Source organism: Stegastes partitus, unplaced genomic scaffold (assembly GCF_000690725.1).
Source record: "Stegastes partitus isolate 25-593 unplaced genomic scaffold, Stegastes_partitus-1.0.2 Scaffold585, whole genome shotgun sequence".
Taxonomy (NCBI): domain Eukaryota; kingdom Metazoa; phylum Chordata; class Actinopteri; family Pomacentridae; genus Stegastes; species Stegastes partitus.
Genome location: NW_007578316.1, coordinates 179057 through 193262, shown reverse-complemented (window position 1 = coordinate 193262; position 14206 = coordinate 179057). Strand labels below are relative to the sequence as shown.

The window sequence follows — 14206 nt, the reverse complement described above, 5'->3', positions numbered from 1 at the left end:
TCAGTCACTAGGTGGCGCTCAAGGTTGCTTTAATGTAGTCGGCCCGGTTCCACATGTTAAATAACTGGTTTCAATATTTTTTAAATGCTGTCCGAATAATGCTGCAAACGTGTCTCCCAGGTAGATTCCTTTGATTGAATTATTAACGTTTGTGAGGCACAGCTTCAGTGAGAGACGTCTTTCAGGCAGAAGAACAGTCAACTAAGGAAGTTTTCGTCAGTGGTGCCTCAGTTTAAAACAGTTTCAACTAAAACCTATAGCCTGAAATTATTCGTACTCATGCCAGCTTTGGTTTTAAAGTGAATTTTTATTTGACCATGAGGCTTCTTTTGCTTGGAAATGACAAGAAAGAAAGTTGGTATGACATTGTGCTGCAGATATGAATGAAAAACTATTCCATTATTTTTTTACACCTAGAAATACCCAAAAACTACTCAGAAATATTTCAAGTAGTCAATGACAAATAGTTCTCATGAATGCTAACCATCTATTTGCGTGTCTCGGCTGGCGTTGTGGCTCGCTTGTCTTTTGTGACGATCTCCAGTTCTGTGAGATTGGACACATTCCTTCCCGTCACTCGTTCACAGGTTCTTGATGGGATTCAGGTTCTGACTGGTCCGCTATGTAACGTTGATATTGTTTTGCTTGCATGTTTTCAGAAAACTGTCTTGCAGGACAACAATCTGCCCAAGGACAAGTTTTTCATTCAGTTTTCATTCAGACGCCGAACATTGTTCTCTTGCCCACTGGCTGAAATGCATCCTCCAAGTATTACTTTTCTACCATTTCCACCACGGGGATGGTGCTGTTGGGGTTCAATGCTTCTGTTTTCCTTCTCCAAATAAAAGCCACGTCCCTGAGTCCAAACAACTCCATTATTCATCTCATTCGACCCCAGAAATTACGACTAAAAGCTTTCTTCTTTGTCCAGGAGAGTTTTTTGCAGAAGCTAGTCGAGCTATTGCATTCCTCTCCTCCTCGCTCGGTGTCCATGGAGACCGGCCTTGTTCAGCGTCTGCTGGAGTGCCTGCCTGGAGATGCTGATACCGGAATTGCTCAGATTCATCAGGACACAATTAGCACTTGAAAACCCTCGAATGTGGCTTTATAGCCTTTCTCTTTCTTGTTAGCAGCCACAGCGCACGCCTCCGTCTCAGTGATGAGCTCTAATAGCGGTTCTAATTTTGTGGTTTATTCGGATTTAGCGGGACCTTTTGGAATCGTACAGGAGGTGGAAATCATTTTAGGCATGGAGTTTTTATTAAAAATAGTTTTAAAAAAGTTTATCATTAACATTTTAGCCTGATTGTTTTCAGGCTTTTATACGATGAACGTATTAATGAGACTTTTTGTAAGTAAACGTCAGTAAACTGATCAAGACAACAGATTTATGAACTTCTTCTCAACAGTTCTGGAGTTGTTGCTGTTGAAGAAATCTAATTTTGTGTCGGCATTAAATCCTGCATACATTTCTATAGGCAACTGTATTATATTTGCAAGTTCAGAACAGCACTGTACAAAATGTACCAGCGGTGTGTTCATAATGAGACAAAAAGTCACCGAGGTCAGTCGCTCATTCATTTTTCATACTCGCTCTGCCTTTATTGAATGGCAATATCCTTAGTTATACTTAGAAAGTTTGGATATTTGATTTTTCTACTATTTCTAATGTCCACTTTTTGTAAAATGATATATAAGTAATTTAAAATATTGTCTGTATAGTGTCTGACTGGTATTTTCCAATCTAAAAAAATTGAAAAATGTAGTAGTTCAGTTGGGTAAAGTTTTGTTTTATTGCAAGTTACTAATAAAGGAGGGAAAAAAATCACTGGCATTAGCGAGGTAGGTTGTTAAGACTGTTATTGAATAAATATGAATCCTAAGTTAAGCAATATAATGCAAGAAATCTGCACATTTAACCCTCCTGTTACCTTCAAATTTACCTTTGGTTCAATTTGACTCCAGCAATTTAAACCTCCAGACAATATCCATCCATCCATCCATTATCTATACACCGCTTAATCCTCACTAGGGTCATGGGGGGCTGGAGTCTATCCCAGCTGACTCAGGGTGAAGGCAGGTTCACCTGGACAGGTAACCAGTCTATCACAGGGCTACACTTAGAGACAGACAACCAAGCACACTCACATTCACACCTACGGACAATTTAGAATCACCAATTAACCTCAACATGTTTCTGGACTGTGGGAGGAAGCTGGAGAACCCGGAGAGACCCCACGCTGCACGGGGAGAACATGCAAACTCCTCCAGAAAATGTTGTATTTAAAATTGTTATCCAAGTTCATGTGTAAATAGTCCTTTAAATAAAACTGGAAAACATGTCAATCACTTATTTAGAGATGTTAAACATTGATTGGGGTCAAATTGACCTCAGGAGGGTTAAGTGAAGTAGATCTAGGATTGGCAGTGGTGTTTTATAGGCACTGGTAACCAGTGTGAGGTATGGAAAAAACCATAGTGGTGTTTTTTTTCTCCACATGAATTATGCATGAAAACACTTTAAAACTGTTAAAAGTGAAGTTTGAGCTCTTTCATTTAACTGAAGGGTGTAAGAGGCCGAAGGTGAACGCTGCTAGAGCTCCACTCCTGAGCTGCAGAGAGCTGCTGGATGCTTTTGTGAAGGATTTTTGGAGGCCTGAGGTGGTGAAAAGGATTCAGTGTTTCTCACAATGGAGTAAAGCAGAACATTTTACCAAATAATCAGAAAGAGGTGTTTTTTTTCTGATATAAATAACTTTTCTTTCTGTGGCTGCATCCAGTGAGCAGAGAACCAGGCTGTTTGGGCCGATTCTTTATTCTCTTTATCTTTTTTTTATTACACCATACATCTAGATTTTCACCTTCAGTGTGAAATTCAGGACACAACACAGTTCGGCAGCGTGTTATTTCGTAAACTTTATGTCACTTATTCTCAATAGAACGGTTGAAAGAGCTACGACTGAATGAGGTTTTTGTGAAACAGCTATTTTCAGGACGATAATCTTTTAAGAGCTTCACCCACAGCGCAGCAGCCTTATCTGGTGCCACCTGGTGGTAGCAGCGGGGCCAGGCTCTATCGCTACGAGTCTGTTATCTGTTGGCCACAGAGTCGTGACACCAGAGCTCGTGCTTCTGAGGAGTTTGGGCATAAACGCCTGTCAGACAAGGTGCTCTTGCATAATAAATGAAGCTTGACGACTTTGTAAGGGCCCCGTATCGAGTTCCTCCAGACTGCATTGTGTGCCGTCCCACTGAGGGCCACGTTTAACCTTAAATGCTTCTTTGCCCTACTTGTGTTAACAAAGACAGAGGATGTAAGGCCGCCTGTGGGGCTGTATAGGCAGGCTTTCCATTCCATATAGATATATTCTTGTGTAGTGACACTTGCCATCATCCCTTCCCTGAATGATCTATTAATTACAAGAGATGACATGAAGCTGATCATGAGCGATCACATCTGTAGACAGAGTGACAAAGACGAGTGCATCTCCACTAAACTGAGTCAGTAAACACATCTCACACGCAGGCCATTGTTTCTATCTGATTAAGGTGTCATTGCAGGGAAACTGTGGGGAAAAAAACCAGTCACATTTGAGGAGTCATTAGGCACCTAATGTATGCCGTATCCATACACAGGCGCAACCCGTTTAGTCAAATGGTTTGCAAACCATTTCAACGGCGGCATAAAAAGCCTCTTTTGCCTTGTTGCTTCAGTAAATGTCTGCTTTATCTGCGACTTTACAGTCTTCTCCCCTTTGAAACGAACAGCACATAATGTGTGTCTGATGAAAGACGCCGTATCTCAGCGGCTCCGGGACTGACGTCACTTAATGTGCCCGGCCTGCATTTTCCCCCCTTTCAGAACAAAACAGGAGCAGCGGCGGCAGAGCTTCTGGATGTGCAGCCCATTGTCGGATTAGTGGGAAGGGATGACGTCAGAGCAGCTGTGATTTACCTCCGTCAGACACTGGGTGGTGCTCGGTGCTGCTGGAAAGCTGTTTTCCCCACTTGTTGGATTTTAATCTTAAGTCTCATCTTCACCACATTTGTATGAATAAATGCATCTGGATGTAAATGGTTTCATTTCAAAGGCTGCAAACTCGCCCGAGGACACGTTTCTGCAATATAGACACACTCCTGTAGAATATTAAAGCCTGTTCTTAAAATAACAGACAAAACAATCAGTCTGTAGAGCAGTTTATTAAGATGGAAGACATTCTGAGGGACAAAACCAGTAAGACATTGCATTGATTAGCAGTGATGATCTTTTCCAACATTCCAAGGCGTTGCGTTATTGAAGGACTGATTCAAACCTTTATGCAAAGAATTAATGTAAATACACGTTTAGTCCTTTTAACCAGAGTCCTCTTGCTCTTTCTTGGACCTCTTGTCGAAATCCACAAAGAACTCGTTGCAGGCGACGGTCAGCGCGGCGACCAGGACGACGAACTCCTGGAAGTCCACCTCGCCGTCGCCGTTCTCATCCAGGTCTAGCATGATCTTCTCCACCACGCCGCACTCATTGGAGCCCTGGAAGAGAAGCAGGATGAAAAATGTAAATTTGTTTAAAACCCTCAATGACACACCAACTTCCAAGCCTTAAAACGCCCAGGATGTTAAGCTAAAGTGCCCTGCCACGATAACTCAGACTATAAAAGGTAATGCATCAACAATAGGGCCTCATGCCAGAACCAGCTGTACTGAAAATTAGTGATTTAGGACCATTTGTGGCAGACCTGTTGTGTATATTTATGCTTTAATCTCTCCAGTTTGCCTGCAAGACAACCATCAGTAGAAATAAGGCTCCATACATGGATATGAAAATCAAACATGTTTCATTTCATGGCTTGCCAATGGGGAATATTTGGATTTTATCATTTTTTATTGGGCATATTTTGCTCAGAAAACTCATCATTGGATGTTGGGAATGTCTCCCTATGGTAGCAGCATTACAGCTTTTATGCAATCATTGTCTCTTGCACCTGATGATATTACATCAGCTGTTTAGGCGCTCTGAGCCGCTGCTGAGACGTTCAGCTTTCAGCTACGAGCGATTTCAGAGCCTTTCAGAATATGACGACATCAACACACGATTTTATCAAAATATTAAAGGAAGCTGGAGGCTATAAATGGCATTGTGTGCCATTAGAATCGGGTGGTGTTCTCAGCTGCTGTGCATTTAATAAGTCACTGGTTGAGTTGTTCCAATGTGGTCTTCAAGGTTAGCTGTGTGGCGTCGGTTACCATGGCGATCCCTCTTGGTGGTTAACTAGCTCTGTTTAACCCACTAATCTCAGTTTATAGCATAGACTGTATAAAAGATGGACGTAGCTACCGTGACGTCACCCGTTGGTTTCTGCACTGAGAAAATGAAGCCAGGGTTTTGCTACTTCCTGGTTGACATCTTGGATTTTTGGAGCCAGTCATGCAAAAATCATTGGAGGGGGGCGGAGTCATAGGAGCAGCGATTGGTCAGATGGATTGAGAGGCGGGCCCTCTCTGCCCCGCCCACATTTACCGCCTTCTGCTCGCTTCGTCTGCATTGTCGCTGCCGACTGTCAATCAAGCCGGCCACGCCCCTTGCCCCGCAAAATGTTGACGATTTTTTAAAAATTCAGTATTGAGTTATTTTCAGATTGGTCACCTGATCTCTGGATTTGACTATGAAAACTAATAAAAACAAAATCCTGAGCTGTAGGAATGCAGTATTTCGTGATCTTTCCAATTCCAGTCTATGGGAGCCAGGGCTTTTTGGAGCCAGCAGCTAGTGGATGTAGTGATATTGCAGGTTTTTGACACTTCCGGGTTGGCTTCATTTTTCAGGGTTGGTTGCTACGTCCATCTTTTATACAGTCTATGGTTTATAGCAACAAGCCACAGTTGCCTGTTTAGTTGAAGCTCTGCATGTTCAGATGAAACATTATTCTTGGTGACAGTTTGGTTAAAAAAAACAAAAAAAAACGGTTTGATTTTCTTGGTCAGCCGACAGATACTCACTGCCAGGAAATCTGAGAGCTCCTCCTGCAGCAAATTCTTCAGCTCTTTGTTGTTGAGCTTGTACTTGTCACCTTCCTTCGCAGAGTAGCGGTGGAACACTTTGATGAGGTCCTCCATAGCTCCTTGCAGGTTGGCACACATTTTGCAGTCCTACGATTTAAAAAAAGGCATTGAAGGACAAATTAAAAGCCACCATTTCGAACACATTTTATTACTTTATGGCGAGCTGGAGACGGGAGGAAACTGTTTATTTGCTGAAAGAAATCCTTCGATGTGCGCCGGATGCACACAAGAGGACCAACAGCCTCCATCACCTCTATGAACTCTGCTGCAAAAAAAGAAATCCTTGTCTGCAGGAAGGTAATGACATTTTTTTCCAGTAGGACACTGGAGAGAAAAAAAAAAAGAATCATCAGGTTGCCAAAGATGTAACTTGCAGGAGTGTTGAAAGATGGTTCACTGTTTTCCTGTAAATGTTCCCTGCATGTAAAGCAGACTGGTGAGGGGGGGCAAGGGAAAGACAAAAGAGGTTTTACAGGGGTACACCTTCCTGAGCAACCATGTGCAACCAGGCAGCAGCCGAGGTGCATCTTAACTACGTTTCAGCTTTCAGGTTCATTGTCAAATCACTGAGAACACAAACTGCATCACATTCTGTCAAGGCTGACTTATTCTGCACAGCTCCTCACATTTAAACAAAAATAAACTGATCAAGGCATTAAAACTACACGTTTACTTTTGCAGGAAGTTGGATTGGGTTTATAGAAACAGCATATTTGTCGATCGGCGTGACTTGATAGCACAAACACAGGAGCCAGTCTGTCTGCAGAATTCATATCTTTCTGATAATCTTGTGTCCAGAATTGTCTAAACCTGTTCTTCTAAGGGCGAGATTGTGGAAGCAAACACTGTTGTGGCACAAAAACAGAACTGTGTGACACTAGCTGACATGAATCCTAACATGCTCCGGCACTCTTTGATAGACTTCCCCTGCATTGTGTGTTAGTAACCTGCTGGAATAGAGGGAAGTAAAGCAGGTAGAAAACTTGCAACGGTTTCCTGATTCATTTGCTCTTTCTGATTAAACACATTTGCTGTGCATGTATAGACCAATGCGTTTCAGTTTCAGAGAACATCAGTTAATTGCATAAACAACTGATGGAGGTGAACAGAAGTCTTGGAAAATATGGAAAAAGCTGCTTACGTTTTGCAACTTATTGTGTTTACCGCAAACTTTGCTGAACTCTGCTGCTGCCAAACTCCGCTTGAGGCCAGCCAGGATGCACATGGGTGAGGGTCAGGAATGATAACCGGAGTTAAAGCAGTTTTAAAGTCTAACCTTACACCTGCCCTTCACCGTCAGACACCTGAGAAGCAGGTACAGGGGAGCTGAGTCACTTCACCTCCCACCTCCGTGAACCGGCCGAGGACAAAGGACAGACCCCTTGCAGGGCACATAAAATAGATCTACATCGTGGCTTGCGTTACGTTACATAAACGACCTGATGCCTTAATGCCGAGGCTTAACCCCCGGTCGCGTTTCATCAGGCCGGCGGCTTTGACGGCTCTCTCTAGCCTATATGAAGAGCGCCGCGGCCGCATCAATAATGCACAGCTGCTTGTGTTGGAGAGAAGAGCTGCAGTCTGAGAGCACAATACGCCACATCGCTTCTCTGAATGACGCGCAGCCAGATTCCTCTAATTATTCTCAATGATTGCCCGCTAATCATTTATTCCAGGCGCGATCGGGGGAGCTAATTAAAAGCCTTTTGAATATCAAACGCAAAGCTGGCGTTAATTAACTGTGACGGCGGCTGGAGCACGAGCGACAAAAAAAAAAAAACAGACAGCAGACGACGTGAAAGTAAAAGAAGAACAGAAATGGCAGAAACTCACCTGAACGCTGACTCTGACAGGTGTCGGTGGAAGTGGCTTCAGCTCCTGCCTCGTCTGTTATATGGGCTGCACGCACCTGTGTGCAGGTAAATCAGAATCAGATAGGCGCCTCCCTCCTGGCAGCAGCCAGGTGAGAGCTGGAAAACGCCCTCCCCTCAAAGTTCAGCACCTTATAAAGTTATGTTGTTGGGAGAAACACGACTGACATCTTTTTATATCCGAGCTGACAGTCATGATCACATCTTTGACGTTGCACAGGGGTTTTCTTTTTATTGCGTAAAACATTTAAAGTGAAATTAGTCTGTAAATTTTTTAGGTTTTTAGAGGCTATTGTGTGCAACTCATTAAACAAATCAACATACAAGATCTTTTTGTCTTCCTTTTTGGTTAAATCTTTTTTTTTTGTTAACTTTATGTTCAAACCAAAACACTTCAACTGCAAGGTCAATGTGCAGGATGTTCTGGGCCTTCGACCGTCATAGAAGAGGTTTAAATATCCGTAAGCCTCGACTGTACGTCGGCTTAAAAGTTACGACTTAGAATAAATTCAATTGCGCTCTCAAACGCAGTTGAATAAAGTTTAAGCAAATTATCCATGAAATAAGCTCGAGCGGTTTCGTTTCCTTTCTCCTGTCGCGGCTTCTCCCCGCGCGCTGCCTCGCTTCATTTTTATTAGGCTTCGCTCACGCTTGTTAGGTGTGACTAATGCTTTTTTTTCTCTCTCTCTCTCTTAACGTCATTTGCAAGTAAGGAAATGATTATGCTTGAATGACAGTGCGGCTTCAGTAGCAACACAAATTAAGCGCGGGCCTGTCAGCTGAAGTTCTCCGAGTCGATTTGCATCGGTATTTGCAGGTGGCTTATACGGCGTGAAGATTACGGATAATTGCGTGCTTCTAGTTAGAAATTTAACTGGGACGCCGAACCGAAGTGCATTTGATAACAAAGTCATGGCAGGTGAGATCATCTGCTGAAGGATGATGCCTTTCTGTAGAATATATATGAAAACTACAATCGGCTCATTCAAAGCCACTCGAGTTCAAGAATATATTTTGTGTTTCTGAATTCAATATTTGGCTATTTCATTAAAGAAAACTTCAAAGTCTCTCAGACCAGAGGCAGATAAAGCACTTTGACTTGATTAAATGAAACCGCCTGGATGTGTGAGCGGAGAAAAAAACGAGCCTCTCATCTCTCATTAGCGTGAGAACCCAAAGCATCCATCTCTGATTACTGATTAGAGTTGATCTCAAAGTGCAGACATTCATCACATTTTTTTACCAATCGTGTCTAAAGCGGTTATGTTTTTTATTAAATTACACAAAAACACACACCCAGTATTGTACAGAAAGAGTTTTACATTATACAAGCCATTAGAATGAGTCACATTCTGCACTTTTTAATATGAGACGGTACACTAAAACATCAAAAACAACATTAGAATCAAACACACGTTCCATGCCAGCATGACTGTATATATAGAAATCCGTCTGTTTCACAGTGTAATTCACATATGCAGTGGTGAGCATCGGTGTGGCCTTTTTACTCTTCATTAATGCAAATGGAGAGCGATTTGCCAGCCTGGTGACATGTTGTGCTTCCAAAAAAACATCCCAAGCTGCGTGCTGTCACATTAATCATTCTCACTCTCTCTCTCTGCAGGGAACCGACGACCGTCAGCGAGGAGAAAAAATAAAAAAGGTGTCAAGGGTGTCATCTGCTGGTCATCTGGGAACTCTGCCGGTAGCATGTGAAGTCAAGGTAAGGTGCTCACTCATTACAGGAGATGGAAGGAAAAAAAGGGTAAAACATTTAACATTAAAAAAAAAAGAAAAGAAAATCTAACATGCCCTCCAAAAAAAGAACAATCGTAACCTTCATGACTAAAGTCTGAGCTCAACTCAAACCCAATTCACTGATAAGTAACACAATAAAACTGCTGTTGACCAAAGTGCTGAACAAGAAAACATCGATAAAGGACACAGTATGCTTGAATCATTACAGTATAAAAAGATGGATTACAGAAGGAAGAGGTTTACATTCACATCTGCTGTTATTTTATTTGGTATTTTTTGTCACTTAAAGCAGCGATCTCCAACCACCGGGCTGCGGACCGGTACCGGGCCGTGGGTGATTTGGTACCAGGCCACACAGAAAGGAAAATAAAAAGTTTTATTGTTTTATTTTTATTTCCAGGGCAGTCTACAGGATGTTTTATTTGGAAAAAGTGCAAAATTGTCTTCCCGTCACTTCCATCTGTGCTTGTTTTTCAGTTTTCATGCTCGCTGTTAAACGAAGCCGTCATACCGAAATGTATAAAAAACACAAACGTCTCTGAAGAGCTTCTTTGGAAAGTGGGAGAGACTCAATGTTGAGACAGAAGAAAACATAAACAAATATTTAACATGTAGTTCTATTTGTGAAACTTGTTAATAGAAAAAAATAGTATTTTTTGCTATGTGTGCAATGACCGCTCCGTAGAAAGATTTCTTGTGTAAAACTGGTCCGTGGTGCAAAAAAGGTTGGGCACCACTGACTTAAAGGTTCAAAACTTCTACTGTATGTGACATATGTCTGCAAAATAAGATGCTTGCATTAATAGTTTGAAGTGACAAGTCAAGGCAATGTGCTTTGGACTCGCCCCCTAGTGGTCAAACATCTTCTCATGCATGTTTCAAATACCGTTTAAAAGCTTGTGATATGGGTTTTGCCTGCTTGTTTCATGTGTTATTTGCATATTTAAAAACAAGGGAACCTATTATTAAGCTATTAAAAGCAATGACATTCAGACATTTGGCAGCAATTACACTGATTGCTTCCTGGCTGTACCTGTAGTATAGATGCATTTTACTTTATTCTGCTTCAGGCACTTGAAGGACCACAGTCTAGGCTTTTATTAAAGACTATGAGCTGGTTATAGAGCATTCAAAGAGCTGATACAAAGTGCAGGATTACTACCAGTTCCCCAATTTCTAATCCTTTGTACAACCTTTTGCAATCACTTGTGTCGCTATTATACCGTCTGTGTGGCATTTGATTTGGCCCTGGAACATCACAGTTGGAGCATTCATGATCTCATACCTCCACGGGCCGAGGCTGTAACGGAGCACAGTCCTCTCACAGTGTGGCACCTGTCACCGCAGCTTCCCGTGCCCTCTGCTTGTTATCCAGAGTGCGACATGGGAGATCTCATTTGAGCCGGCCTTTTCAGCGCCTGTCAGCGGGGCACCTGGCCGGAGACGCTCGGAGGGGAAAGCGGAGCAGAGGGCATCAGCTCGGCCCTCGGGGATAACATGACAGGATGCCACGGGCAGGGAGGGATTGGGTTTTTTTTGTTTGTCATCGTAATGAGGTGCTGGCTTTTGCTTCCAGGTTGGCATAACCCACACCAAAAAGGTCACAGGCCTTTACTGAGAAAGATCCTGAGGGAGTGTGGACATTTGTTCAAGCTTAAGGTCAAAATGCCACCACAGGTATTTGGTTCTGATTGGACCGTTCCACGTCGTTCCAGTTCATATTCTCTTTTGGGCGTTTTACTTCTTTGTCGTCATGAGGCTCAGCTAGCTCTGGCATTCCCTCCTCAATGGGAGGCCTGATCACAGAAATCCCTCCCACGGATGAGGTTCTGCTCTTAACGCTGTGCGTCCCGTCTCGGGTCATCTTGGGCTTTCCCAGGACGCTCCTCAGCTGGGCCCAGAAAAACGCCTGCTGGTTCACCTGCTGGGGCCACTCCAGGTACGTCTTGGTGCTCAGCATCTTCTTCAGCTTGCAGTACTTGCTGGGCAAGGAGCTCGGATCGATGGGCTCCTTGACCACCAGGATCACGTCGCTGAAGGTCTTTCCCATCGCTCGCTGCTGCGCAAAGTACAGCTCGTAGTTGCACCACTCGCTGTTAACAAAGTGCCGAGAGAGGACGAATATCACCTGGGAATGAAAACAAAGATAGAAAGGAATTAAATCTCACAGTAGCATTTTGCTGTCATGCTTTCTCCTACAGAGGATGTGATGAGCTATGGGTTGCTATGAGCTATTTAAAAGCATGCTTTGGATATTAGGGAGCTGCACAGAATGGATAAAATCACTCGTTTATTGAGCTGATCAGCGAGGGATTGAGCTCGAATCTTTCCAACGCCCTTTTAAGACGCTGAGCCACATGAATGACCACCATAGGCTGAGTCCTGCCAGGGGTGATGGACAGACCTCAGAAAAACATCAGCATGTGATCCTTACGTTACAGATTTAGCTTTACTTCATGTATCAAGTGGTCCTTAAGAAGTAATAAATACATTTATGACTCTTAAGAATGAATCTCACAATAGTCATCAGGTTGTGGGGCAAGTTTTCAGATCACCAAATCACCTGTATTGTAAATAGTGCATTTGAGCTGTAATTGGAGCAACGTACTGTTTCAAAAGAACCTCTTTTATCTTTCTGCTTTGCTGATGGCAATTTACTGTTGTGATTTATAGACGTACTCTTTGTCTCTTTGAGCCAAATTGCAAAAAAGTGGGTTTACTGCTTCTTTAGCATTTGATGTTTGCATTTCTCCAGATTTCCCAGCTGTACCTCTAGAACCGTTTTCCTCAAGTAGCGTTAAAGGGGAAAGACAAAGAAACAACAGGAAGTTCAATGACAAAATCAGGCTTTATGTTTGGGCAAAGCCAGAAGTTAAATGGGGAGAGTTGGAAGCTTAAAGTTGACTGTCGTTAAAATTAAGTGTTTCAATAAAATGATTGTATTATAAAATGAAGTACATCTAATTTATATGACTCAATAATTTTGGATCAGTTTGATTCAGTTGCATGTTACTAGTTGAAGCAATTTAAATTGATCAGTGTACGGTAACTTTGGGAGTTCCCAGAGGAGAAGTTCTGGGTTCTCCTCATCCAGTTGGTTGACTGATGATGTTCCCACCAGCTGTCTGCCCAATCTGACAGGTTTTACTTCCTCTCAATCTTTTCCCAAACACCTCATCTCAAGGAAATGATGCTCATGCAAGTCTTCTTTACTCTAGCAGCTGGTGTGCTGATGTACACCGATGTAAAACTGCATCTCCGTTACCTTACGACTGCTCTCAATGTTGTCGATGATGTTATCGATGATCCACTTTCCCGGCATGAAGTCCCTCTCGTGAATGCACAGACGATAGGGGTTCCTGTTTTTCTCCAAACACGGCAGGAGCTGGTCCCTCACCCAATCGGCGTCCGAGTGGCTGTATGATATGAAGGCGTGGTAGGTGAAATCCTCCACATCCCCTTCGGCCTTCTCCTTGTGAGCTCTGTACTTGGCCCTGATGATCTGGTACGTGGCTTTGGTGTACCACGGGAGGTCAAAAATATAGCAAATCAGCATAAATATCAGGATGACTGCTGCCGTGGTTGCAACACAGATGATGATGACCAGTCTGATGTCACAGGCCACTTGACCCGGGAAGAACTTAGCGACGACCGTGTTGAGCAGCGCCTCCGGGTGGTAGCACCGGTAGTTCCAGGGCCAGTCTGTGAGATTGACTCTCCTTTTGGAAAGCGTGTCCTCGACGAAAGCGCGAAGCTCACAAGTGCAATGGTAAGGGTTGTTCCCCGCCCGAAGGCGAGCCAACTGGGGCATGTCCTGGAAGGACGCTTTGCTAATGAGGCCAAATGAATTCCCGTCCAGAGCTAGGGACTGCAGTGATGGACTTTCCCACTTGGATGGGATAAACTTAATTTTATTCCCACTCAGCAGGAGGGTTTTCAGGCTGGTGGCTTTGTTAAAGTACGTCATGTCCAGCTGGTCCAGGTTGCAGTAGGACAGATCCAAGTACTGCACCGTGGTGGGCAGACAGTTAAGGGCTTCGCTTACAAACTGATTGTGGTGAGCGATGAGCCGAGTGATGTTTTGTTTCCAAACGCAGTCTCGGCTTGCTTCAGCGGATCCCAGTTTGTTGTTGCTAAAGTCCAACACCTGCAGCTGCCGGAACTCCCTCGTAAGAGACGACATGTCCTTTAGACTGGTTAAGTCATTGTTGCTCATGTTGAAGGTGAGAAGGTTTGGCATGGTGCCCCTGTAGTCGCATCGCTGGTTGAAGATGAACTCATTCTTCAGTCGATTGTTGGAAACATCCAGAAACTTCACACCTTCCATCTCGACCCAGGCGTCGCAAGGTACGGAGTTGAAGTACACGTGTCGAATGGACAGCTTCTTAATTTTGTTGAACCAGGTGAAGCGCCAGTCAAATCGCAGCACGTCTGGGTTGCTGATATACCTACAAGACATGGAGGGTTTTAGTGTGTTGTGTGCATGCAAATGGGAAGCAAATTCCTCAACAGTGTTT

The 14206-nt window shown here is 43.4% G+C and overlaps 2 protein-coding genes across 2 annotated transcripts in view; both read right to left on the bottom strand.

Moving 5' to 3' along the window:
* Nucleotides 1-4181: 4181 nt before the first annotated feature.
* On the bottom strand, nt 4182-7961 carry LOC103362576 (protein S100-A1-like). Its single transcript, XM_008288963.1, has 3 exons — nt 7894-7961; nt 5998-6147; nt 4182-4530 (listed from the first exon to the last, which is right to left on the bottom strand). The coding sequence occupies exons 2-3, from the start codon at nt 6136-6138 to the stop codon at nt 4354-4356; spliced, it is 318 nt and encodes a 105-aa protein (XP_008287185.1). The 5' UTR covers nt 6139-6147; nt 7894-7961; the 3' UTR covers nt 4182-4353.
* A 3259-nt stretch (nt 7962-11220) lies between these two features.
* tlr18 (toll-like receptor 18) overlaps nt 11221-14206 on the bottom strand; it is a 24160-nt gene continuing 21174 nt past the window's right edge. The window contains exons 3-4 of the mRNA XM_008288960.1: nt 12955-14137; nt 11221-11817 (exon numbers count right to left, since the gene is read on the bottom strand). Coding sequence (XP_008287182.1) covers nt 11350-11817; nt 12955-14137 — 1651 coding nt within the window. The 3' untranslated portion in view covers nt 11221-11349. The remainder of the gene's footprint in view (nt 11818-12954; nt 14138-14206) is intronic.

Coding starts and splice junctions, on each gene's coding strand:
- LOC103362576 (XM_008288963.1), bottom strand. CDS start 6,138: ATGTGTGCCAACCTGCAAGGAGCTATGGAGGACCTCATCAAAGTGTTC. Junction 4,531..5,997: donor AGCTCTCAGATTTCCTGGCA/GTGAGTATCTGT, acceptor CTTCTCTTCCAG/GGCTCCAATGAGTGCGGCGT.